At 38.8% G+C, this 23,725-nt stretch overlaps 3 protein-coding genes across 5 annotated transcripts; 1 reads left to right on the forward strand and 2 right to left on the reverse strand.

The window, feature by feature from the left end:
* Window positions 1-2: 2 nt before the first annotated feature.
* gstz1 (glutathione S-transferase zeta 1) lies at window positions 3-2,816 on the reverse strand. Of its 2 annotated transcripts, none has more exons than XM_088433124.1 (9): window positions 2,667-2,816; window positions 2,301-2,352; window positions 1,899-1,966; window positions 1,735-1,815; window positions 1,520-1,645; window positions 1,352-1,427; window positions 1,227-1,279; window positions 1,093-1,142; window positions 3-185 (listed from the first exon to the last, which is right to left on the reverse strand). In XM_088433124.1, the coding sequence occupies exons 1-9, from the start codon at window positions 2,694-2,696 to the stop codon at window positions 59-61; spliced, it is 663 nt and encodes a 220-aa protein (XP_088289250.1). In that variant the 5' UTR covers window positions 2,697-2,816; the 3' UTR covers window positions 3-58. The 2 variants fall into 2 exon arrangements, with proteins under 2 accessions (XP_088289250.1, XP_088289251.1); XM_088433125.1 differs by lacking the exon at window positions 2,667-2,816 and adding an exon at window positions 2,423-2,602.
* A 169-nt stretch (window positions 2,817-2,985) lies between these two features.
* aldh6a1 (aldehyde dehydrogenase 6 family, member A1) lies at window positions 2,986-11,423 on the forward strand. 2 transcript variants are annotated; one of them, XM_088433122.1, is made up of 12 exons: window positions 2,986-3,121; window positions 3,366-3,410; window positions 3,507-3,581; window positions 3,802-3,963; window positions 4,037-4,115; window positions 5,242-5,544; window positions 6,763-6,884; window positions 8,677-8,866; window positions 9,130-9,311; window positions 9,748-9,927; window positions 10,501-10,599; window positions 10,697-11,423. In XM_088433122.1, the coding sequence occupies exons 1-12, from the start codon at window positions 3,056-3,058 to the stop codon at window positions 10,799-10,801; spliced, it is 1,608 nt and encodes a 535-aa protein (XP_088289248.1). In that variant the 5' UTR covers window positions 2,986-3,055; the 3' UTR covers window positions 10,802-11,423. The 2 variants fall into 2 exon arrangements, with proteins under 2 accessions (XP_088289248.1, XP_088289249.1); XM_088433123.1 differs by having other exon boundaries at window positions 2,999-3,121; window positions 3,369-3,410.
* A 1,013-nt stretch (window positions 11,424-12,436) lies between these two features.
* Window positions 12,437-21,656, reverse strand: LOC148412920 (basal body-orientation factor 1-like). The gene is given in 10 exon segments (XM_088432903.1): window positions 12,437-12,621; window positions 12,810-12,857; window positions 13,389-13,493; window positions 13,562-14,043; window positions 15,950-16,094; window positions 16,767-16,837; window positions 18,253-18,543; window positions 21,130-21,195; window positions 21,268-21,520; window positions 21,598-21,656. Coding segments are annotated over 10 exon segments (1,602 nt in total). The 5' UTR covers window positions 21,642-21,656; the 3' UTR covers window positions 12,437-12,524.
* Between the last annotated feature and the right edge of the window lie 2,069 nt (window positions 21,657-23,725).

The following is a 23,725-nucleotide window of genomic DNA, read 5'->3' on the forward strand; positions in this document are numbered from 1 at the left end:
GATTATGTTAAGTGTTTTATTTAAAGGTGTAACAATGTGTAGCAGCATGGCGTTTCTCCTAGGCTCGCAGCTCGACGGGCGTGTCTGGCTGGTGTGACGGATGGCTCACTTGGAAAGCGTCAATCTCCATTAAGGTTTGATTTAGCCTTTGGATAGTTGGGTACAAGTTCATGTCCACTTTAAACCTGGGGCCCACAGGAAACACAAAACGTATGAGTAGCAATCTAAAATGATTGAATTCAAGGAGATATCTGTTTTTTACATAATGTAAGACACTTCACGGTGGTCTTCATTGGGATGTGTTTGTCATGGGAACATGAAACAAACATGCTTTTGTTAGCTCCTGCACATTTTTTAGGCTTTTTTCATCGACAATTTATTCCTTTAAAAATACATTTTTCAGCTTGCCGTCAACTAAACATGACATCACATTCACAAGCAACGACCAATCATGGCTTACCTGTTTGCTAAGTTTAGTCTTGTTGTCATTAGCAAACTGAGCTGTGATTGGTTGTTACATGAAAACGTGTAATTTTAAGTCAGCATGTGGTAAATTGTTTAAGGATGCACCTCATTTTCAGTCACGGAGAAATGATCCAAAAATAAAGGATTTGTTTGAAAATGACCAAAAAATGTGGTTTTGTCTGAAACATGGTTACGAAAATGCTTTTTTTGTCCGAAAATTTAAAAAATGTTTCTACATCCAAATGTGGCAAAGAAAATGTGTTGTAATGATGCAAATAACACTGCCAGTAAGCATGTCTCTTCATTTCACATGCTCACAAACGATAGATTGGTTGTAAAGAATAAACCCACTGTCATTATTCCCAATTATTATAACATCTACCATAAAAAATTTGAATGCTGAATAATATTCAAAGCCACAGTACACATTTTTTAAATTTTCATCATTCATTTACAAACCTGTATAGGACATTGTGTGTGATGTTACACAAATTATCAAACCAGTTAAAGACATGAACATTATTACTAAGGAAAAATTGGCTAAATAAGTTAAGTATTTTAATAAACATTTTTTTAACCTTGACTAGCGTTGCACAGTTTTAAAAAATAAACAATCTTGAAATGTACCTTTCTGCATTGTAGACCTGTGGGACCAGACAGATGTCAGCCATGGATACCTAAAAGGTAAAAAGACTCCAGTCAAAAAAGCCCTCAATATGTCATGCTCTTCATTATCATTCTGTTTATTTAAAAGTTCTTACCTCATCACCCACACAATATTTCCCAGCTGTTTGCTTCAGCAGAGGCTCAAGAGCTGATGAGAGCAAATATGCACGTGAGTAATATTCAAATGTCTTGCCGCTGGGGTTAGAAGTAGACGACTAACCTTCAAAACCTCGATTAATGAAGTATTGTGACCACTGCACTTTCTCTGCTCCAATCTTTTGGATCACGTGTAAATTCTGGAAGATCCAACAGATTGATTGACTATCAGTGATGTGACATCAACCATGATTTCCATGTGATCTTAAGTACTAATACTGTAAATTGTCACCTGCAGAGGTTGTATCCCAGAGGCAATAAGGTCACTTATCATCCTGACCTGAGCCCTTTTTTTCGGGTCTGAGGGCAGGAGGAGCGGTCCGGGCCTTGTCTCATCAATGTATTGGATTATTGCTAGCTGTGTTGAGATTGAAAAAGTATAAAACATTACATCTGAAAGAAAACACTTATACCATCAAGAATTATTTTTTTTTTTGGCAAACTTACAGACTGAGAAAGAGTGACGCCATCAATTTCAACTGCAGGCACTTGCTGCATTGGGTTTAAAGTCTTGTACTCTTTTGTGAGCTGTAACACACAAATGCCAATTTTTGTACCTAAGATGCCCCTTGTGTTTTTTTTAAATTTTGGATTGCATGTGTAAGCTTTACCTGCTGACCTCCATCTTTGATCAGATTGACTGGCACCTGGTCATATTCTAAACCTTTCAGGGCAAAAGCTGGAGCATAAAAAGTTTAATATCAGCAAATTAAAAAAAAAACAACAGGATGATTGAAAGCTGCACAATGGCCTAGTGGTTAGCATGCCTCATAGTTCTTAGGGTTATAGTCTACTTTCGTTTAACAAAAGCACGCACATTAGGCTAGCTGAATGATGGAAATGATAAAATAGTATGACTGGTTCCTTGGTTTGTTCTGAATGGCTGGCGACCTGTCCATGTCCAGAGTGTACCCCACTTCTCACGCACTCAGCTGGGATGGACTCCGGTTTACCCACAAGTAAGCCTACTGAATACAAGTGCTACAGAAGTAGAGAAATGTTAAATAACTTACCAATGCGCACGCGCCATGAGCAAGAACTTCTGAAGTATCCATGGAGAACTGGCTGGATGAAAACAGAAGCACATATCGTCAATACAGAGCTAAAAAACCTTTTTTCATTTACTTTAGTTCACCTTGGTTTGCTCAGACATAACTTCTCAGTCAAGTTAGCACACTGCAAAAAACAACAACCCCAAAAGTGCGACAAAGTAGACCGCAGCCGCGTCCTCTCATAGCCAATCGGATGTGCGCCTCACACCCCTCCTACCTAATCTTTGGGCCATGACTAAGCAAAATCGGGGTCGCATCTGCTTTACGTTAGTCACCATTAGCAAACAGGGGGAACAAGCAAACAGTAAGATTTGGGGAGTACAGTACCTTTGCTAGGAGAACGCAAGACAATCGCATAGTGGGGGCCAGTCGGATTAGCTTTTTATTTCTTCAAAGTTTTGCTCATTAGTGGCATCGTGAACGTGACTGTAATTCGTCCCCAAAACTGTACTTGCCTTTAGACACAAACACGATGTTTTGGTAGCATAAATTAAAACTACATCCAGGAAGTGTTTTGCATGTCGATTGGTCACAATCACTGTTGTAGGCGGGGTTTCCTAGTAACTAACCAATGCTGCGTGTTAGAGGCGTTTTGTGCAGACCAATGGTGAGCTTGCATTTTACTTAAGCCCCACCCATCCTCAAGTACGTCCATAAATTGAAAACTGGCCGCGGTCGACCTCAGGTCACCCGCTCCTCAGCTGGGAAGTTAACCTATGTGGACATACATCCCACTCTCCACCATGGCCTCATTGCATTTACGATCTGCACTCAAGACAAAGGTAAGATTGAAAAGTCAAGTCGTAGACGGAGTGGGGTGTGCCACATCGCCAAGTGTTTACAAACTGCAAGAGGTCATTGGGGCTTAGACGTGTTTACACACTTCTCAGACAGGATTAATTTCGTTTGTGTACTCTCCAATATCATTATAAGCAATGTATATGTATATATATATATATATATATATATATATATATATATATATATTGGAAAAACATTAAATTGATTTTATTTATTTCTTTTTAGCAGGTCCTGTTTAAGGTTGGCCGAATGTGCTACTCCTCCACAAAGGTCAGTTTACAACTATTTACAGCTTTGCACCCTGTTTCCATTTTGACATAAAACCTGTTCTAGGTGATTTAAATAACGATTAAACTCTTCTCACAGCCCACCATCAAACTGTTCGTAGATGGCAAGTTTGTTGAATCCAACACATCAGAATGGATCGATATTCACAATCCTGTAAGTATTCGGCATCATGTGATCAATATCTTAATGCTTCAGTCTGAGATTATGATTATTATTTATTTTTTTATTTTATTTATCCACACAACAGGTTTTGCAACAGACTTGTAGTCTCATTGATGCAAATATATTCCTGGGAGCAACCAGCGTACTAGGCCTAAAAGGCCCCAGTAGATGTTAACTACTCAAATATTCATGTTGTTAATCTGCACTGCAGGCGACCAATGAAGTGATCGCCCGGGTACCCAAAGCCACGCAGCAGGAGATGTCTGCTGCTGTCGACTCCTGTGCCAGGGCCTTCCGCTCCTGGTCTGAGACCTCCATCTTGGCTCGGCAGCAGCTCTTCCTGCGCTATCAGCAGCTCATCAAAGAAAACATTGTAAGGCAAACGGTTGAATAACATGACTTTATGTTTGGGTCAAAACGGATCTGATGATCATTTTGTCTCTCAGAAAGAGCTTGCTAAGTCCATCACAGTGGAACAAGGCAAAACTCTTGCAGATGCGGAGGGGGATGTATTCCGAGGATTGCGTAAGTAACACATGCGTGCATGTGAATGTCTGTGCTTTAGCTTGTGATTACACAAATGGTTAATGAGTTATGCCGGCCTCTCAGAACAAAGGGCACATCTCTCTCTTTGACCTTTCGGTCACAAAATAGGAAATTCTGGTGCCGTTTTACATAAATTGTACGCATAAGTAGAAAGTCTAATTTTGTTTGTGCCAGAGGTCCAAGGGAGCCAATACATTTAGGTAGGACCTGTAGAAGTGAGCTCTGTGACTTTAAAATAGAAAATTGTCACACTTTTAAAGAATCTTACATTTATTAAGATGTATTCGCAGTAAGTTGTAATGTACAAACACAACAACTTGGCAGTCCAATAAAGACATAAATTATTTTGCGATTATGTATTGTCGCTAATTCACTTGGGTCTTTTGGGGTCTCAGTTAGGTGAGGTTTTTACTTTTCACTCATCTCAGATGGTTTTTGTATGCTGAGATAGACACCAGCTCACCTGCAACCCTATGCGCAATCCAAAAAAAAAAAAATATATATATATGTATGTATGTATGTATGTATATATATATATATATATATATATATATATATATATATATGTATGTGTGTGTGTATGTATATATGTATGTTGGAGAAAATTGATGGATATATCAGTGTTTATTAATGTTGTAGATGTGTTTATCACGAGTTACCATTTGTAAATATTAAATTCTGCTTGTGAGGTGTCAAATATGTGTCAGTTACAGAGATGCACATTTATTTATGGCACGAACATCAACTGTTGAAAGATATTCACACACAAGTCACAATTCACAAACAGTCTCTCTTTTCTTTAAAATTGGGTATTAAAAGATTAAAATCTGGACACAAGCCTAAAATCTGAAAAAGAAACGTAAAAATATATATATTTTTTTGTCAATTTGAAAAAAAAACTCCTGAAACCGTAAATATATTTGTTGATCTGAAAAATATTTGAAACTCAAATATAATTGAGGATTTCAAAACTATACGACCATTACAAACGTATTTGTGTGAATAATTTTGAGACAAATCTCTCCCCATTGTAATATCTCCAACCTCGATCTAAATTCTGTGGCTGAATGAATTGCGGTAAAGTTGATTTCTTCTATAATCTCAGAGGTTGTGGAACACGCCTGCAGCATCACCTCTCTGATGCTCGGTGAAACTCTGCCCTCAATTACCAAGGACATGGACACGTACACATACCGCCTGCCTCTCGGCGTATGTGCCGGCATCGCTCCGTTCAACTTCCCTGCCATGATCCCGCTTTGGATGTTTCCCATGGGAATGGTGTGCGGCAACACCTACCTCCTGAAACCTTCCGAGAGGGTGCCAACGTGCGCCATGCTGCTGGCCAAGCTGCTGCGGGATGCTGGCGCTCCTGACGGAACCCTCAACATCATCCATGGACAGCATGATGGTAAGTTTGTCCTGCAGAATGATGTTTTTTTTTAGGATTTCCCATTCATGAAAGTGTTGAAGAAATGTGAACAGGTATTTGGAAGACATTTTAGCAGTAGTATTTATATGTTTATAAATCATATTTAATTAAAGTTATTTTATTCATATTTATTCATTAAAGCTATTAAGGACTGTGTGTATACTGTATTGCTTAAATATTGAATACCAAATACGCTCACGTATCACGCTAGACCTGGTTTAAAAAAAACACAAAAAAAACAAAACAGTGTCCTTGCTAAAGATTCTTTTGAAGCACTGTCAAGCTATATGATGCATCAAGCCATGCAGTTCCAACGCAATGTTAATTGTACTCATTTTTTTTAGTGAGTTTGTTAATGTTGATGACCGTTAATAAATTAAAAAAAGCTTAAAAAAAAGGCATTTTCCTCATTAAGTTTATTGGGGACTTTGTTAATGTTGATGACTGTTAGTAGGTTACAAAAAAAAATACAGCACATTCCATGGAGAGTTTTTTATTTTATTTTATTTTGTTTTTGACATAATTCATTAGCTAATTCAATGCCATTGGCTGCTATAGATGTTGAAGTTCCATTTTTGATGTTCTGGCTCTCCCTTTGCCATCTTTTCAAGATTTTGACTTTCAGAAAATATTATTTGCAAAACTAATCCTTGTCCACCCAAAAAATGTAGAAAGCTCCCTTCTATATTGACATTGTCATGCCTTATCGGGAGGAAATTCAGGACACGCAGAAAAAATTCATCCAATTTGTACAATGCCAAAAATTATGATCCCAAAGTTTATGTAGTTGGGACTGTGATCGTGATTGTGGTTGGAAACGTAGGGCTCGCTGTCACCCAGGTACTTTTTTCTAAAATAGCAAACAAACAAAAAAAGCACATAATATCCAGTTATTCTACTTTGAGCTTAAAACAAGGGTCATTTTTGCCTGTTTTTTTATTTTAGTTTTAAAAATAGAACTTCTTTAAATCTTAACATATTTAAAACATTTAAACACATTTGGTTTCCTTTTATCAGTGACATACCTAAACTTGATGACTGTATTATTTGTGCTAAGTGTAGTGCCTTCATGTATGACACAGTGGCAGGAACTCACAGTACTTGACCCATTTTAGTTATGACTCATCTTTAACGGCCAAGTTTAGCAAAGTGTTTCGTGTCACAGTGTCAAGTTTATTTCCATTCTTCCTGCTGCAGCTGTGAACTTTATTTGTGACCATCCGACCATCAAAGCCATCAGCTTCGTTGGCTCCAATCAGGCGGGCGAATACATCTATGAGAGGGGCTCCAAAAATGGCAAGAGGGTGCAGTCTAATATGGTGAGTGGTTACGCTTGACGACGCAATTTTTAAAATGAACACTAGATGGCAGCCTTAGACAAAGATTGTTCTAGTTGCTACTCGCACCAGTACTGAGGGGTTCAAGAATGCTGCATGCAATTCCTTAAAATTATGTAGCACTGTGTAAGTACGTCTAAAGCATTTAAGAGTGCGATAATGACTGTACATAGATAGAGTAGTATGTATGTTTTTAAAACGTAGAACATAATTACAAATCAGTCAGATGACAAGAAGAAAAAGCAAAGGTACAAGTGTTAAGTGCAAAGTTGTTCTTGCAAAGCATGTAGTTAAATTCACCTCAGAGCCATTCATAAAACTGAGGGTGCAATCCAAGCAAAATTATGACACAGGCCCAGAGTAACCTCTAGAGTTGGAGTTGAGTCAAAATCACATTTATGCTGCAAATGTCAGACAAAACTTGAATGCTTAACCCCGCAATTTTTTTGTGATGCCACCACAGTGATAACAAGTGTGATGAGAAACATCATTTGAAGATGCTGTAAAATTGGAGAGGATCTGGCTGCCCAACACAATTTTAGTAACACACCTTTAAAGTGACACTGTATAAGATTTAGACCGTTTTCCATGAAAAACTACTAAATTAAATGATTATAAATTTCAAAAACTTTCAAATAAATGTGTTTTGAACAACCAACAGTATGTTTTAAATACAATAGTAGGTGTAGTTATCATTAAATGATATTATATGGGGGGTGGCACTCCTCCGGAGGTCGCCATGTCTATTAGAGCTACGGACAGCAGGAGGTGCTGCATTTACCATAATGCCGCTGAAGCTTTCACAGGCACATGAGAAAAATTACACAGTATCCCTTTAAATGTCATTTCTATACACATTGAATTTACAAAAAAGGTTCCTACATAAATACATGTTTAGCATGAAAAAGTTAGTATTTTGTTCATAGTTATTTAAAAGCCTTTTTTTTTTCATGTACAATAAATTATAAAAAAAACACTGAAATCACATCACATGTTCTCGGCGCTCAGGTAACAACCAATCACTACTCAGCTTGCAAACACTAAATACAGTTGGGTCAAGAATAAGCCAAATATGGGTGAAAAAAAGGACTGATTTGATATTTGGATCAATTTGATCCAACTTTCTGGGTCTTATCCAAAACAACCCAATTTTTCAGATTGTCTTGTTCAAAACAATCATTTTTGGGGATTGTTTTGTTCAAAACACCCAAGAAAGTTGGGTCAGATTACAGTACTCCAAATATTGGCTTGGCCTTTTTCTGACCCATAATTCGGTTATGTTTAACCCAACTATTATTAGAGTGCAGAAAACGGGGGATCCATTTGGTTTTTACAGTACCTGAGCGTTGAACTCATATGATGTCATTTTCAGATGACAGCAAGTGGGAAAATGTGTTTTGAATGTATGAACCGCACTTGAAAAATAATCTATGAATACAATCATTGACAAAATATGAACTTTTTACGGCTGAAAACGGCTAAATAAGCTTAGTAGGTGTACCCATAAATCACCTCTAGGTATCATTATTAGTCTGTTAACCCTGCACCCAAGTCAAAGGTGAGCATGAGCAGTGCGTAAATTCTCAATCCCCCTTTGTAACTGTTAATAATGATCAATTTTACTTATAACAGTGCTTCTTAAACGTTCAAAAATTACACATCTGCTTAGAAAAACACTGGCTGCGTCCAAAGTCCTTATCACAGAACTGTACACTTGTCTTCCGCACCATCTGCTCTATCCTAAATCTGAAAATCCGCTTTCATGTACTTGTAGGGAGCCAAGAACCACGGTGTGGTGATGCCCGACGCCAACAAGGAGAACACGCTAAACCAGCTGGTGGGGGCCGCTTTTGGGGCCGCCGGTCAGCGCTGCATGGCTCTGTCCACGGCCATCCTGGTGGGCCAAGCTCGCGACTGGCTGCCTGAGCTCGTGGAGCGTGCCAAGGCTCTGCGTGTCAATGCAGGTACCCTCCAGGTTCAACTCTATGCAGAGCCACTGGTTTCCTTGAAGGTCTTTTGACCAAGCATAACTATTCCTGAGAAAGATTTTCACCCTTGTGACGCACAGGAAACCCTCATCTACAATTTCTGAGGGAGTTCCTCAGGCTGCCCCTTGTGTTATGCTATTTGCGTGCTTTTGGCTAACGTTTCGGAATGTCGGCACCACATCACGCGAGCGCCGGCGTTCAAGTAATGCTATAACCGATTGTTTTCGGGGCCCGCGCAGGAGATCAACCTGGTGCAGACGTGGGGCCCCTGATCTCACCACAGGCCAAGCAGAGAGTGTGCAGTCTGATCCAGAGTGCGGAGGACGAGGGCGCCAAGGTGCTCCTGGACGGGCGACGCGTTAAAGTCACGGGTTACGAGAAAGGAAACTTTGTGGGGCCCACCGTCATTGGCGACGTCACAGTATGTATTTTATTTCGACGTGAGAATAGAAAATGACTTAAATATGGGTCGAAATGGTGCCAACTGCACTTCATTCAATTCAAGTTTTGGGGTTATTCGTTTGTTCCAAGGGGTCGGTTTCTGGGGCCGCGGCAGGAGATCAAACTCGTGTAGAGCCAAATTTTTTGTTTGACCCAATTGGGTCAATTCTGATGCAATTTTCACCCTAAAGAATGACCCAAAATATGACCAAATTGCAGTTGGTCCCCAAAACTATGGTCAAATTGATTGCTGTCAATCCCATCCAAAAACCCACAAAACAATAATGATTTTTTTTTTAACTAAACAACTAAAATTAATCTTAATGGTAATCTGACAGCTCTATTATATGGCCCAACTGTTTAGTTTCTCAATTATTTTTTGAGCCAGGGCTTGAAGCTTCTTGTTGCCTTCACAGCCTCAGATGAAGTGCTACACAGAGGAGATTTTCGGACCCGTGCTGGTTGTCCTTGAGGCCGACACTCTAGATGACGCCATCCATTTGGTCAATGGCAATCCCTACGGGAACGGTACCGCCATTTTCACTACGAACGGCGCCACAGCTCGCAAATACACTCACGAGGTGGACGTGGGCCAGGTGAGCTTGGATGCCATTCTATTTTCGATCGGAAGCGCCTCGTGTTAAAAACGATCCTTTTTCCACGCTAACCAGAATCTAGACAAGTTCAATCAAAACATGGGCATGTTCTATTAAAGATGGAGGGATTCCGAGGGTCTTGTTTAAGCACGGCCAGGCGTCACTGTGTTTGTTTGACGGTGGAGCCCAGTCGTGCTTGTGTTTGCTGTTCACATGTCGGGGAATGCTGTGCAGGCCATGTGCCCCTCTCCTTTCCAACAAACAAACATTCTTCCCCACAATCCTCTTTGCCAAAAATCCATGGTTTCTAAACCTATTTGTGCCTTCTTGAACATTCTAACCAACCGTGCCATGTCTCTCTTACACTTGTAACAACGTTTTTTTTTTTTTCTTACCCCTCTTTTCCCTCTCACTGCTTAGATTGCAAAACTGTAAATTTAAGCCACAAGTAATCTTTGTGTTGGTGCTGGTCCCTGCAATTTAGTCCTCGGGGGATTTTTATAAAGCTCCCAAACATGGAATTGTTGGTAAAGCACAGTTGTTGTTGTTGTTTTTTTTTTTTTTTTTTTGCAGGTCGGAGTCAATGTTCCCATTCCCGTGCCTTTGCCTATGTTTTCCTTCACTGGATCGAGAGGATCATTCAGAGGCGACATGAACTTCTATGGAAAACAAGTAGGCAAATACTCTAATTATTTTCCGACCCTGGAAAGCAAAACAAATTCCCCCCTTAAAAAAGAAAAAAAAAATGGTATTCTTTATTTGTGTTCAGGGCATCCAATTCTACACACAGATCAAAACCATCACTTCGCAGTGGAAAGCTGAGGATGCCACACTTAAGAGTCCCGCTGTTACCATGCCAACAATGGGACGCTAAACAACCCATAGTGATTACAGGACCTTGAATCATCTCAGAAAAATTGTGACTAAAAGGTACTTTATACTAATTCGGAGGCATGCCATAAATTTATCGACACACACCAGTCGATATTATCCACCTACCTGCTGACAGAACTTGAACAAGCGCAATGGGACTCCTGGCCATTACAACCGCAGGAAATAATTAATAAATAATAATATTTGCCAGAAAAAACAATGTACATATTTGCCAATAGTCATATTTTTATGCAATTTCTGTAACCCCCAACATCCCTCCCAAATGCCCCTGCACTTTCTAAACTGGCATGTCATAGGAAAAGTAGACAGTGTTGGCCGCTGGCCAGTTTCACAGTGGGCAGTAGCGTGATGTGATGGAAGATTCCAGTAGAGGTCTGACAGGCAGGTGAGGTTCCGTATAGTGTTGATGCAGGAGGATGCAAGGATCTACATTTTCTCAAAATAATAGCCAGGTCACAATTGGCAGTGGGGCAACTACCAGTATGTGCCCAGCTAAAAATAAAGTTTAGCTACTGTATATGATATGTGCTTAAAAAAAATGAAAGCATGTATGTATGTAAGAGTCAAAAATGTAATAAAATGGCATGCACGCCTGCATCCTTGCGATGACTTTTTTTTTCCGACTGTTGTAGTGCTGTAACCTACCATGACATATTTTTTTCAACCATATACCCCCTAACCAGTGTAAATTTTTGGATGGGGAAAAAAAAAATCCTGTGCCATTCATTTCTGATTTTATGGATGTAATTTGTTCAGCAAAGCCAGAAGAGAGACAATGTAACGTCATCTGTTTTATCACTGGCTAAACTGCAGGAAAATTGCAATGATAATGAAAATGATAATGCGCGTCCGAATAAAACTTAACAAAAAAAAATACAGTAAAGGTATAAGTTTTCCAATGGAGTCACCAGTTACACAATTTAGCAATAAGTTGCTTCATATTCCAAACCGTTTCTGTCAAGGCATTAAAAAGAATACACAAGTCAAATTTTATTCATAAAGCACATTTGAAAAGACCATAGTCAACCAAAGGGCTGTCCAATGAATTAAGTACAATAAATTAATACATTAGATTTATACCTGCTACCTGCTGGGATTCTTGATGTACCCCCTTAAAGTGCCTTCACTTGCCCCCAGAGATCAGCAAGTCCAGAATATAGATTCTGTAATATCCTCTGTTTTATTCCTGGCTCATCTGCTGGCAAATTCCATCATAATGACATTGCACTTCTGGATAGAACTTAACAAAACAAAGGCAATATTTCACAAAGACATATAAAGCAACATAGCAACAAGCTAACTCACAGTATCAATTTATTCTTAATTTAAAAGGAACAATTAACTGTTTCTAAGAAAGACGTTGAAAAGAATTAAATTAGATTGGTAATACCTGCATGAACTCTGTTCAAATCTTCTGTATGCCCTGAAGTGACTTCACGTACCCACAGCGGTAGTCGTACCCCCGTTTGAGAACTACTAATTTAGAAAAAACATTCACGAGGTCAATGATTTCGTCCAGGCAAAGTCACAGTCATTCTAAAAGGCGTTGTCTTGCAAAGTTCAAAAATCAACAGAACGAGTCTGAATGTTACAGATGAAAATATTGTAAGATGAAAAACAAACAACACGCATTACAATTGCGTTAATGCATTTAAAAACAACCAATCGGAAGGTTAACGATGGACAACCAAGCCACACGGAGGTCAAGTCATGCGTCTCTCCGCCAGGCCGTTGGTGTTGGCGGGTAGCAGGGAATCAGGCATCTGAGTAATGAATGTTGACAGGGCGCAGAGCTCCTCTCTAATTCAGAAGGAATCCATTATCATTACACATACAGAAATGTAATGCATTCATCACTTGTGTTCTCACAGCGCAGCGTCTTTTGCAGCTAAACATGGAATGCGGGGCTCAGTAAATCTGCGCAGGCTTTGTAATTGCATGGATGAGGTACAACTTTTATTTCCGGAACGTTTCATTTGGTGTCTTACCCAGCGACGTGACTGTCGGACGAGGAAGCCACCGGATTGTTGGCTCTCCTGTCGAGGGAAGGAAGATTTGCAGTTGAAGCCCAAGCGCGATGCTTTGTGTTATGCATTGGTTGTCTTTGTCCATATGAGAACCATGAACCCAAAGATGTTCTGCTATTCCAGCCGACTAAGTGCTTGTGTGATCTCTAGCCATACATCCAGATACGCTGAGCGGTCCCTCTCAAATCATGTTTCCAGCTGCTCTCTGACCACATATGTTCAAAGGACTAAATAAACTTTAAGCGTGCACGTGAGGAGGAGCCAATAGCCTGAAAGCACATTGACGTGACCAGATGTTTGTTTCTATTTTTGCTATTGTGCCCAGACTCTTTTCTTTACTCTTTTTAAGAAGCGCAATGGAAAAGAAAATTGGTCGAAGCCGAAGTGATGTTTTATGGTATCCTCTTAAGCAGAGAAAATGACTGTTAAAAACATTAAAAAAAGGGAGGGCTCACGAAAAGTTTGGCCTCAGCTAATGTACGAGCACTTTGCTTGAATTTTGGCTTAAGGTCCAAGTGATAAATAAGGGAATGAGTTTACCTTGGCCTTCGTCTATTCATTTTAGCAAACAGGAGACGGAGGACTTGTTCCTTTTGCTCCCAAGTGAGATCTGAAATTTCCACTTTACTTCCTGGTCTATGTGTCCTAAAAGAGAAGTGAAATTCAGCGATGACTGATGAAGAATCATCTCACAGAAATGAATGATGACATACCACTGAGCGGCCTCCTCCATGTCAGAGTAGATGGAGTTGGTGCTATATGGAGTGTTCTGGAAGGTGCGGATGGGCGGGAACTTGATCCTTCCTGCGGTGGCTTGTTTGAGTGCCCAGCGATAAGCCTGCTGGGCTTCCTTCTTGTACTGAAGCCGAGTGGCCGCTATATGTTCCCTCACCTGCGCCAGGGCTTCATGGAAGAAGAGCTCCAGCTCCGAGCGCTGTTCCATGATAGCGCCAGCCATCTTCTTGATGTGCTTCAGTTCCTTGTCTCGAATGGAGAGGACATTCTGAAGCTTCTCTAACTGGGCCTCGCCCGCCTTGGTACTGAGCAGCATCATCTCCTCCCTACGTTCTTGTTCATCCGTTTTATGTTCCAGAGTCCGCTCCAGGGAAGCTATCTTTTCTCTCATTTGGGTCAGCTCTTCTTTTTGGGACACCAACTGGGCTGCGGTTTTCTTTGCCAGCATCTCAAGTGTCTTCTGGAGGAGTGGACACAAGACAGTTCTTTTAATATATGTCCAAATATATATTACTCACAAAAAGCAAGGGAGATTGATCTTTTGGGGGAAAGCTTCAGGATGATAAAGTACACTATAACCTTGGGGTGTCAGATGAATCGCGATCAGTTACAGGCATAGTCTTAAAAAAAAAATCTCGTTAATCCAAACTCTAATTTAATTGTGGTCGGGAGGGAAAATTGAGGAGCAGAAGAAAACTGTGAAAACGGAAGAGCATGTAAGAGTTGTTTTTGTTGGTCTGATGAATGGTAATTTTACTTAAAAAAACACTGACAGAACCTTAGATTAAAGGTAGAGTGATATGTATTCTTTGTAAGAAAGACTTTGCATACTACCGAAGCAGCTCAGATTTAGCCTCCCACATAAATGCAAAGCACCCATCTACAACTGCACCCAAGGCTAATAGTCACAACGACATAAATGTAGCTGGCCATAGCAAAGCCCTTTGCTAAGCTAAACTCTAACACCATTTTTAGGTGAGATTTAAAGAGATAAGTTCAGTAGCTGAAATACATATCCTAATTAAGCTCTATTTTTGCCCTTAAGTCTCATGACGTGCACTACTATAAACATTACAGTTGAATTTAATTTGGCCTTTACTATTCTTCTGAATGCCATCTGTTTTTTTTTTTTTTTCAGTACTTTACACACAGCTTGTTTGTGCACCAAGGATATGAAAAGCAAAATTACGAAGAGAAGTTGAATCCAGGGATCAGCCAATAGACATCTCGCCGATTCATATTGACAGATCTATTTTCTGGTTCAATCACAATTGGTATTTAAATGGCACACTATAATCAGTGGTTCTCAACGGTCTTTCAGTGACATATCCCTTGTATTTTTGTCCGCCAAGTATCTTCGACCAGCACAAGAATTTTTGGATGAAAAAAAAAAAGAATTTAAAAACAATGCTGCGGCATCTGTGTCTGGTTTGATAAACATTTGAACTACATTTACAGTGCTATCTCCGCGCTTATTCACCACTTCAAACGATAAATCATTTAGCATCTTTTTTTTTTCGCTTGCTTTATATCATGAAATCAACAGGAAGATGTGCATTTGTAAAGTTCTTTTCAAAAGAAAGGCATGTATTTTGCAAAGGAGTCACAAAAACTCAATTTAACAAGTCGCTTCATGTTTCAAATAATTAGCTCTTTAATTGAAAACGAGAATGTTTCTGTCACATCATGGAATTAGATTTGCTTACTTGCAGACACCCTGTTAAAATCTTACATAACCTCTGAAGTGCCTACACATAGCCCCAGTGGTACTCGCATCACTATTTGACCAACAGCACCCTGCCGTTGTTAGGTATACAACACTAAATTGTTAGATGGAAGTGACCACTGAGCTTGAAATGTCACATGGCGTCATCAGCAAGTGTAGTGCAACGGACAGTTTAATGTAATTGACAAGTTTAGAGAAGGTTACATTAAGTTCACCAGCGACATTTAGAGTGCATTTTCGGTTCGTCCCGACCATTCATCCAAAAGCTTACTATCATTGACTTATTGTGGGCGTGGGCGGGAAAACAAATAGGGAATTATTCCCCGTGCCGAGCGGGGTTCGATTTCCAACAATTTACTGTCATGATCTCGGAGACGTACGTGAATGCAGCCAATATTTATTTGTATTAGGAGAAACCGCTGAACCTGTAGGCTGGTGGAAACTCACCGCAACCACAGAGTATCGAGAGAGGCTACGTTCTAAATACACAGTAGCAGAACAAGCAAACAACAAGCAGAGAAGTCGCTTGAATTAGACATTTCATAACTCCCGCGATTGGAAAAATGAGTAGTCTTTATTTCTTTGCGTTGCCTAATAATAGCAGCCATGCTGTTTTGTGTCCTTTGGCCCCAAATGTTACCTTGTCCAGTGCCAGGGACGTGTTTTCCTTCGCCAAGGAGTTTGCCAATTTGTGCAGCTCGTCTGCCTCCTTCATGTGGTGTTTGAGTGTCTCGTTGAGACGGACGTTTTCCTTGAACACACAGCGCGAGGCGTCGTCCAGCTGTCTGAAGGGCCGCCAGTGCAAACAAGTTAGCCCAATAATTATTCATTCGGAGAAAACCTTTGAACGGGAGGATACTGTGATGCATTATTCATTTCTTTAAAGGCTTTATATAGTTTATACCGTGGTTGTCTTTAGTCCGACTTGCTTGTTTTTTCTACATTGAGTAAATCCAAAGATTTCTGTTCGTTAGACACAGACTTTCTAAACGTTAGCTCACATTCGATGCTCCTTTTCTGCTCTTTTTTTCGGAGCTTGTCATTTTTTGGGCTCAGTTTTGAAATGTTGATGCCATTTCTGTTTAATCCCATGCCTGGCTGAGATAATGAGCGGGACTCGTATTAAATTCAAACTTATTAAACAATGTTTGAACTTGATATACAGCATAATAGGTAAAGACCGTTTTTGCAGATGATTTTTTTTTATTGGGTCAAGTGTTAGCTCATTGACCAAACTGACCAAAGTGGGCCTCACACTCTCCTCCCCGAAGGCCTCTCTGGGATGTGTGGGATGTGATTGTTGGCTACCTAAGTCCACTATCGAGCACATGTCTAACCAATGCGGCTCAGAGACTACACACAATTCTAAATTATATATTTATAAGGCCAAATAGTTGTTCTTTGGTTCTGAACATGCAGTAAAAGAGTAAAATTAGGCCATCAGTGGGTGCACTCACAAAATGGCTTCATGGTGGGCTTGCTCCTCCACCTGTGCTATCATTTCCTCAGCATCCCTCTCCAAGCGAGCCTACGAGAAAGTTTATGCTTCAGTACCTTTAAGTTTGAGTGAGGTTTTGACTTAGTGGAATGAAATGTCTGAAAACTTTGAATCACACTTCCCATGACCCACATTCAACACAAGTTATACAGATTTCAGAATGAGAGACGTGCAATTTCTGGAGGAATTGCATGTGATGGGTGAAATGCTGAATTAAACAATATTTAAATGAGGAAGGGTTTTGAATGGTGTAGAATTATGTTTTAAAAACCATGGAGTTATTTCTAAAGAAATAAATTGATGTGAATTGAATGTGATAAATGTTTATCTGATTATATTTGGAATTAACTTTTTGCTGGCCATATATTTCACAATTTTAAAAATAATTTCTAAGGTGAAGTGAGTAAGCTTTAAGATTTTGAATTTGTAATGGGAATCATGTGAATCTGTTTTGTTGAATTTGTTGAGAATGAATAGTGATGTTACTGCAGAAACCTTTTGTGAAAATGTTCAGTTTTAGATAAGTTGAAAATGGTTCCCACAGTTAATTGAATGAGCTGAATGTTTAAAATTTCAATTGTGAATGCTCTAAATCTGTATGCGCCAATGGAATGGATGATAACTAGCGAGGGGAACAGATTGAGGATAAATTATTTGTATGAAAACTGTTGAATTTTGGAAAAAAAACATCTGTATTCGGAATGACAAATACTAGACTCCTTTGCGTGAATTTTTGTAATATGTCGAAATCAACATAATGAGAATCTGATGAAATATGTGGAAAGCGATGCATGTGGGAAAAAAAGTGAAGTGAACAGGAAAAAAATGGAATGTGTTAAATTTGATTAATGTAAATATGTAACGTTGAACATGACATTAGGATGAATGAATGATAGTGAGTGGAAACCTGACTTCATTGGGATGGGTAGATCATTTTTGGGGTCATGATTGTTGAATTTGAGAAAAACCAAGCTGTTTAAGTGGAATAAGACAAATACTACTCTGAGCGTGAATTTTTGGAGTACCGTATGTTGAAATCAGCGTGATAAGAATTATGTGGAAAGAGGTGCTTGTAAAAAAAAAAAAAGGCATACAAAATGGAATGATGTGAAATTTGAACCATGTAACTAATGTAAAATATGCCATTGGAATGAATGATATAGTCACTAATGTGAAAAACTTAAAAATGTTGAATTTGGAAAAAACAATACTTCAAATGAGGAAAAATACTAGCACCATTGGTGTCAATTTTTGGAATCATGTCAAAATCAGAATGAGAATTGTATGATTTATGTGGAATGAGATACATGCAAAAAGTTAGCTATCCCCCCAAAAATGTAAACAACGTGTGAAGGGCTTCAGCCTCCACAGTACAATTCGTTTAAATTTGGTCATTCCAACTGTCTGAATGCAATCACAACCTCATTGAACACGTCTCAAGATACCTTTTCTGTGAAGAATCTATACTCCATCTTATTGCGGTTTTCCGTGTGTTCCTTCTCAGCGAGCTCCGTATTCTTTTTGATCTGTAACGTAGTTAGCATACTTATGTGTCAAAGCCATGAGACACGAGGAACTAAAGAGTTACGCACATCCTTGAGCTCCTGCTCCAATTGAGCTTTTCTCGTCTGGAACTCTTCAATGGTCCTCATTCCAGCTTGTATCGTCTCAAATTCACCGGCTCGCTTTCTGTACAGCTCCTTTATCTCACTGATTTCAAGGGTGTAATGCTCAACCTGTGGAAAGTATCAGACAAGTTGCGTGTCTAAATTATGATCATCCTTCCCTACTATACTATTTAATCTATCTTTGGGTGAGAGGTTCATGAACAAGAGCTCAGTACTAGATCCCTCCTTGTTTGCATTTTGCCATCTTAAGGTCATATCAGTTGAAGAACATCCCTCAAGATGCCACCAGAGAAACCAATAATATATACAAAAAATGTGACACAGTGACCAAAATCACAAGAGGCTGGTAAAACATGCACCCACAAACATGTTCATGATGACTAAATGAGAGGTTATCAGCCATTTGATTACATCTTTGGGCCAAATCAATCTTCTTTTCATAGACTTTTTGCTTATATTAGCACATCAATCCACGAATAAAATATAGACTGCTGTCTTAAAAAAAAAAAAATGTCAGCTTCACATCCGAGTATTCCACAAGTTATGCGGTAGCATCATTTGCAAAATCCTTTTTTACTGTAATTGTCTGGTTGAATTCATCAAAATTCTGTATTTATGCTGTCTAAGCCCTCAGTCAGACGCCTGTTTTGATAGGGAAAATTTTGATTGCCCAAAAATGCTTGTAAGCAGCATCTTTGGAGTCGACCACATAATATTTAATTTTCTGACATACGTGACAGTCGCATGCATGTCTAAAACGATTTGTTTCCAGACTGCGCCTCATTTTCCGCCGCCATTTTATTAGCATGAAGTCAAGGCTGCAAGATGGAAAACAGATGCAAGCCGATGTTGCTTTGTTGTCTTGTGAAGTTGCTCGAAATTGTGTCAAGTCTGCCTGATCGCTCAATCTTAACGATAGGAAAAATCCGTGCACAGGATTGGTAAAATGAATCTACTTTGTGCATGCCATGTAGCTTCAAAGAAGACTTCAAGATGAGGATGAGATGGGCAAACAGATGACAATTATAGAAAACATTGTGCAAACCATCACTTAAAAAAACTGCAATATAACAGCATGTAACTGTGCCACATACAGTACATTGACGAGGAAAAATGCTAAAATCCTCGAAGGAAAGCGTGTTGATCTTGTCAGTACTAATTTCAAATTGGTTTGAAGCAAGTTTTTGTTGCACGTATACTTGAATACATGCCAGCTGTGCTAATTTTGAAGGCTCTGGACAGATTGACATGGCACCACAGAAAGGCCAAAATCTAATTGGACAAAAAAATACAAAAATATATTTATCTGTCTGTCTGTTTAAAATACACTGCTGGAAGCAGAGTAGCCAATAGAAATGGAATGAAGAGAGACCTTTGGGGATAAATGAACAATTTTAAGGAACAAATATTGTCTGGTTTAGTGTATTTCTGTATTCAGGCTTAGAGCCCACCGCTCCACATAAGTGACATTGAAGGTTTAGTGAACACACTTGTCACCATCCTTTTCCCGCTAGGCACTTTGAAATTGTGCATTCACGCCAAGTTAAAAATAAAAATGGATCCTCTAGTGGGAATATGAGTTTGCTTTAGCTTTATGACTGCTTTGTTTCGTTTGGTCTAACACAATAAATGTCAACACAGCAAAGCATTGCTGTACAATGGGTTTAAGTTGGAGCTGTTTAGCTAACCTGCTATGCTGATTTAAGACCGGTAAAGCAGCAGGACTTTTTCATTGTGGTTGTTGTAGTCATGCCCCTGCCATTTATGCCAACTTTGTGTTTTTCTTTCTAAATGTAGCAAATTGTTATTCTACTTTAGCACTTATTTTTATAAAAAATACATACCAACAATCCAAAAAAGAATCTTAAATGTAAGTGGTATTAATTAAGTACATGCAAGTATAGTATAATGAACTTACAAATAGGTATTTATAAGCTAAATGCAAAAAACAAAACATTTTTCCCATAGAGCTATTGGGTGAGAGTTATTAATAAGAGAGACTGGATACAAAGAACACAATCTGAGTCAAACAACAAGTAGCAAAGGGTATTTGCTCGGTCTAACTTGTTTTGAAGAAAGCCTCTCCCGTTATGCCTTTGATTACCTTCCCAAGCAAAGTTTTGAGTTTCAACAAAAAAAAAAAAAACATCGATCTGCCTTTGTTAAGCAAGTTTGCTCAACTCCTCCAATCCGTCGCAAACCTTCCACTCTCGATACAGAAGTTGTCCACCTGATTCTACAAATAGTGACACGCAGCCATCCTTCATACCATTAACATTCCTTACAATCACCTTTTTAACACACCTTGAGCAAATACTTGGTTGATACAGTATGTGTTTAAATGAGATCATGTTTACATTTTTCCAGAAGTGCGTCAACACTCCGTGGTGTTATGAGAATTTGCTTATCAATTTTGAAAAGTGTTTTTTCTTTTCTTTTTTTTTGCAGTCTAGTGACTCTATCATCCAACTGTAAAACAGGCCCTGCCCCTTTTAAATGATAAAATTTGTTTCACCGTCACAAGAGCAGAGCCTAAATTTTTAGCGGCAAAAGTACTGTGGGTCTTGTCCAAACGAATTCAGATTTAAACATTCCATTTTTCTTTTTCTTTTTTTGCTCATATGGCCAGTGTTTGAGTAATGGAAGCGGCATTTAGCAACAAATTCATTAGCTTTTAGCAACATAGGCACTCACCAGTTTGTTTTGCTCCTCAATAGCTAGCGCCTCTTGATTTTTGAGCATATCATGAAGCACATTCATCTGTGAGAAACAGATGACACATTGGGAGAACGTTATAAGCCTTCCTGTAGTGTCCCTATATCGGTTATGCACCTTTTCGTCTTTGGCGGCATCCCGCTTCTCCCAGTGGGCGGTGCTTTCAAGGATTTCCCGCTCGGCGCGTGCTAGCTTGTTGCTGAGTTCGTCGTTGACGCGCGCCAAATGGCCGCAGCGCTCACGATATTCCGTGAGAGTTTGCTCAGTTAGTTTGAGTTTTAGCTCCCAGAGGGAAACATTAGCTTTTGCATTCTCCAAATCTAGGTCTTCACCCAATTTGGGCTCTCGTTTTCCGCTCTTCTTCCCTCTCCTGAATGGAAACGGTTGAGTAGTGGTGAAATTTTGCAGTGAAATTCTGGTGAAAACAAAAAACATGTGCACACTTACCTGATTTTGGTCTTTTTAACTTTGATGACTTTCTTCCTGTGCATTTTGCCCCCTTTTAAAATGCAGATTCTAGTGCAAGTCTGCTAATGGTGGTGACAGCATCTCCCGTGCTTCCTGCTCTGACCGGTTGTGTAGTGTTGTTGCCATGGAGACGCGGCCTTTCTAAGAAGGCTCGCATTTCTCTGCTACATGATCCTGCAAAAGTGGTAGTCACATTCTCTAATTAGGTTGACGTAAAACAAGACTGGTTAAATTTCCAATTTGAATCCTGTTCTTCAGTTAGTTTTGAATTAACAAAAACATTTTACAGTCTTTAACACTGTTAAGAATTTCTAGATAAGGCCCCCAGGAAAAAAGATCCCCAGTCAAAATCTTACATCTTGCTTCTTGTAATGTTTGCAGGTGATAACACATAATACCCATTTTGATAGCTTATCACAACAAAAACAAAAAGATATTTTCTTTAGCCAATAGCTAGCTAGTTAGCTCAGACTATGATGCTATCAAAACAACGTGCTCGCTCCCTTAGCTTTGCTATTATTGTGGTAAAAGTTGCTAAATGAGATATTGATTTTTAATGATTGAAAAATACACTTTACCTGCATGTCTAATACACAGAATTTGTATTGACTAATAACTATTCAAAAGTCACGAATGAGATTTTGTGCCAACGTTTTCAGTTATGACAAAAAGTTCTTCAATTAGTCAATCAAGCAATGACAGTCTCGACTGTGGTTGACTTTACTGCTCTCTATTTACTTTTTTTTTTTTTCATTGTGTACTCCACAGTTTAAAAAAAGTAATGAGTATTTGTCAAAGTAATGACTTAAAAGTACAGATAACCTGAAATGCAGGGAGTCCAAATAAAAAGTTGTCAAAGGAGTAACTAGCAAGCAATGCACTGTAAAACTTGAGAAATGTGCTAAATGACAATTGCTTTGTAGTTTGGTACTTCCCAGTAAAAGTGCCATCCTGGGAAAGCTGTCCTATGAGAAGCATGCACATTTGATACAAAAGGCCGTGTGTATTTGCCGGCTTGGCAATTTCTCGTGATGCATCTGGGAATCCAGTGAGGTTAGACGATTTCCTCAAGCCGCATTGTCAACACAGCTTATTTCTTTAGCAGACCAAATCCATTGAAAAGCGCAAACAATGTGTGTGTGGATCTGGAATGTGCGAGTTGAAATGCACAAAGACAACATTGAATCATCACAACTTTTTTTTTTTCTTTTAAGTTTGACCAAACCGAAATGACACATTGTTTTGTGTGACACAACCTGGCTAAAATTAACTCTAAATACTAAATATCTCAGCAAAGAGGCAGTGTTGAAACACAGTCAAAGAGCTTTTAGGTTGAATGCAAGTTGTTCTTGGTCAGGCTTCAAAATATTTTCGTATTTGATGCATTGTTAGCAAGTGTGCCTCACACATCTCATGTTCAGGTTTCTGCTGGACTCTAGCTTTCTCGTGTGGAGTTTGCAGTTTGAGTACTTTGGCTTCCTTCCACGTTCCAAAAAAATATCAATGTAGGTGTGAATGTTTGTTTTCTGGATGTCCCTGGTGATTGATTGAAGAGCACAAGTCCAGCACGTACCAAACCTCTCATGCAAAATTTGTTGGAAAAGGCAGCTGCTCACTCATGACTTAGCACATTTGCTATATAGATAGCGTATAACTAAAATACATGGATTTTATTTCTGAAAATTGAATGACAGCCATCATGAAACATTTAATAACTTTCTAGTCAATATTTATGTAAAGTTTAATTAACATTTTTACTTTGGAGGATTTATGAAGAAACAACATTTTTTTTCTATGATGAGACATTATATTAAATAACTGATTTTCTTTCCATATATATATATATATATATATATATATATATATATATATATATATATATATATATATATATATATATATATATATATATATATATATATATATATCATAGATCACTGGCAAAAGTGTATTTTTCACGGTTTTGTGCAAACCATCTAAAACAGATGCATACTATATCAATTTAGAAGTATATATAATCAATTTAAGCCTTGTAAATGACATATTTCTTATTTTGCATTAGCGTTATTCAAACACAGATATGTGGCAAAAATTTTGGTCTATTTTG

This window comes from Hippichthys cyanospilos, chromosome 14, assembly GCF_059441005.1.
Source record: "Hippichthys cyanospilos isolate Australia breed blue-spotted pipefish chromosome 14, RoL_Hcya_1.0, whole genome shotgun sequence".
In the NCBI taxonomy this organism is placed as follows: Eukaryota; Metazoa; Chordata; class Actinopteri; order Syngnathiformes; family Syngnathidae; genus Hippichthys; species Hippichthys cyanospilos.

What these genes read in the sequence shown, in the direction of transcription:
- aldh6a1 (XM_088433122.1), top strand. Translation starts at nt 3,056, where the DNA reads ATGTGGACATACATCCCACTCTCCACCATGGCCTCATTGCATTTACGA. An exon ending in GATCTGCACTCAAGACAAAG is followed by an intron (nt 3,122 to 3,365) that starts GTAAGATTGAAA and finishes ATTTCTTTTTAG; the next exon opens with CAGGTCCTGTTTAAGGTTGG. An exon ending in AGCTCATCAAAGAAAACATT is followed by an intron (nt 3,964 to 4,036) that starts GTAAGGCAAACG and finishes TTTGTCTCTCAG; the next exon opens with AAAGAGCTTGCTAAGTCCAT.
- gstz1 (XM_088433124.1), bottom strand. Translation starts at nt 2,696, where the DNA reads ATGCGATTGTCTTGCGTTCTCCTAGCAAAG. An exon ending in CTTGCGTTCTCCTAGCAAAG is followed by an intron (nt 2,353 to 2,666) that starts GTACTGTACTCC and finishes GTTTTCATCCAG; the next exon opens with CCAGTTCTCCATGGATACTT. An exon ending in CTGGGATACAACCTCTGCAG is followed by an intron (nt 1,428 to 1,519) that starts GTGACAATTTAC and finishes TGGATCTTCCAG; the next exon opens with AATTTACACGTGATCCAAAA.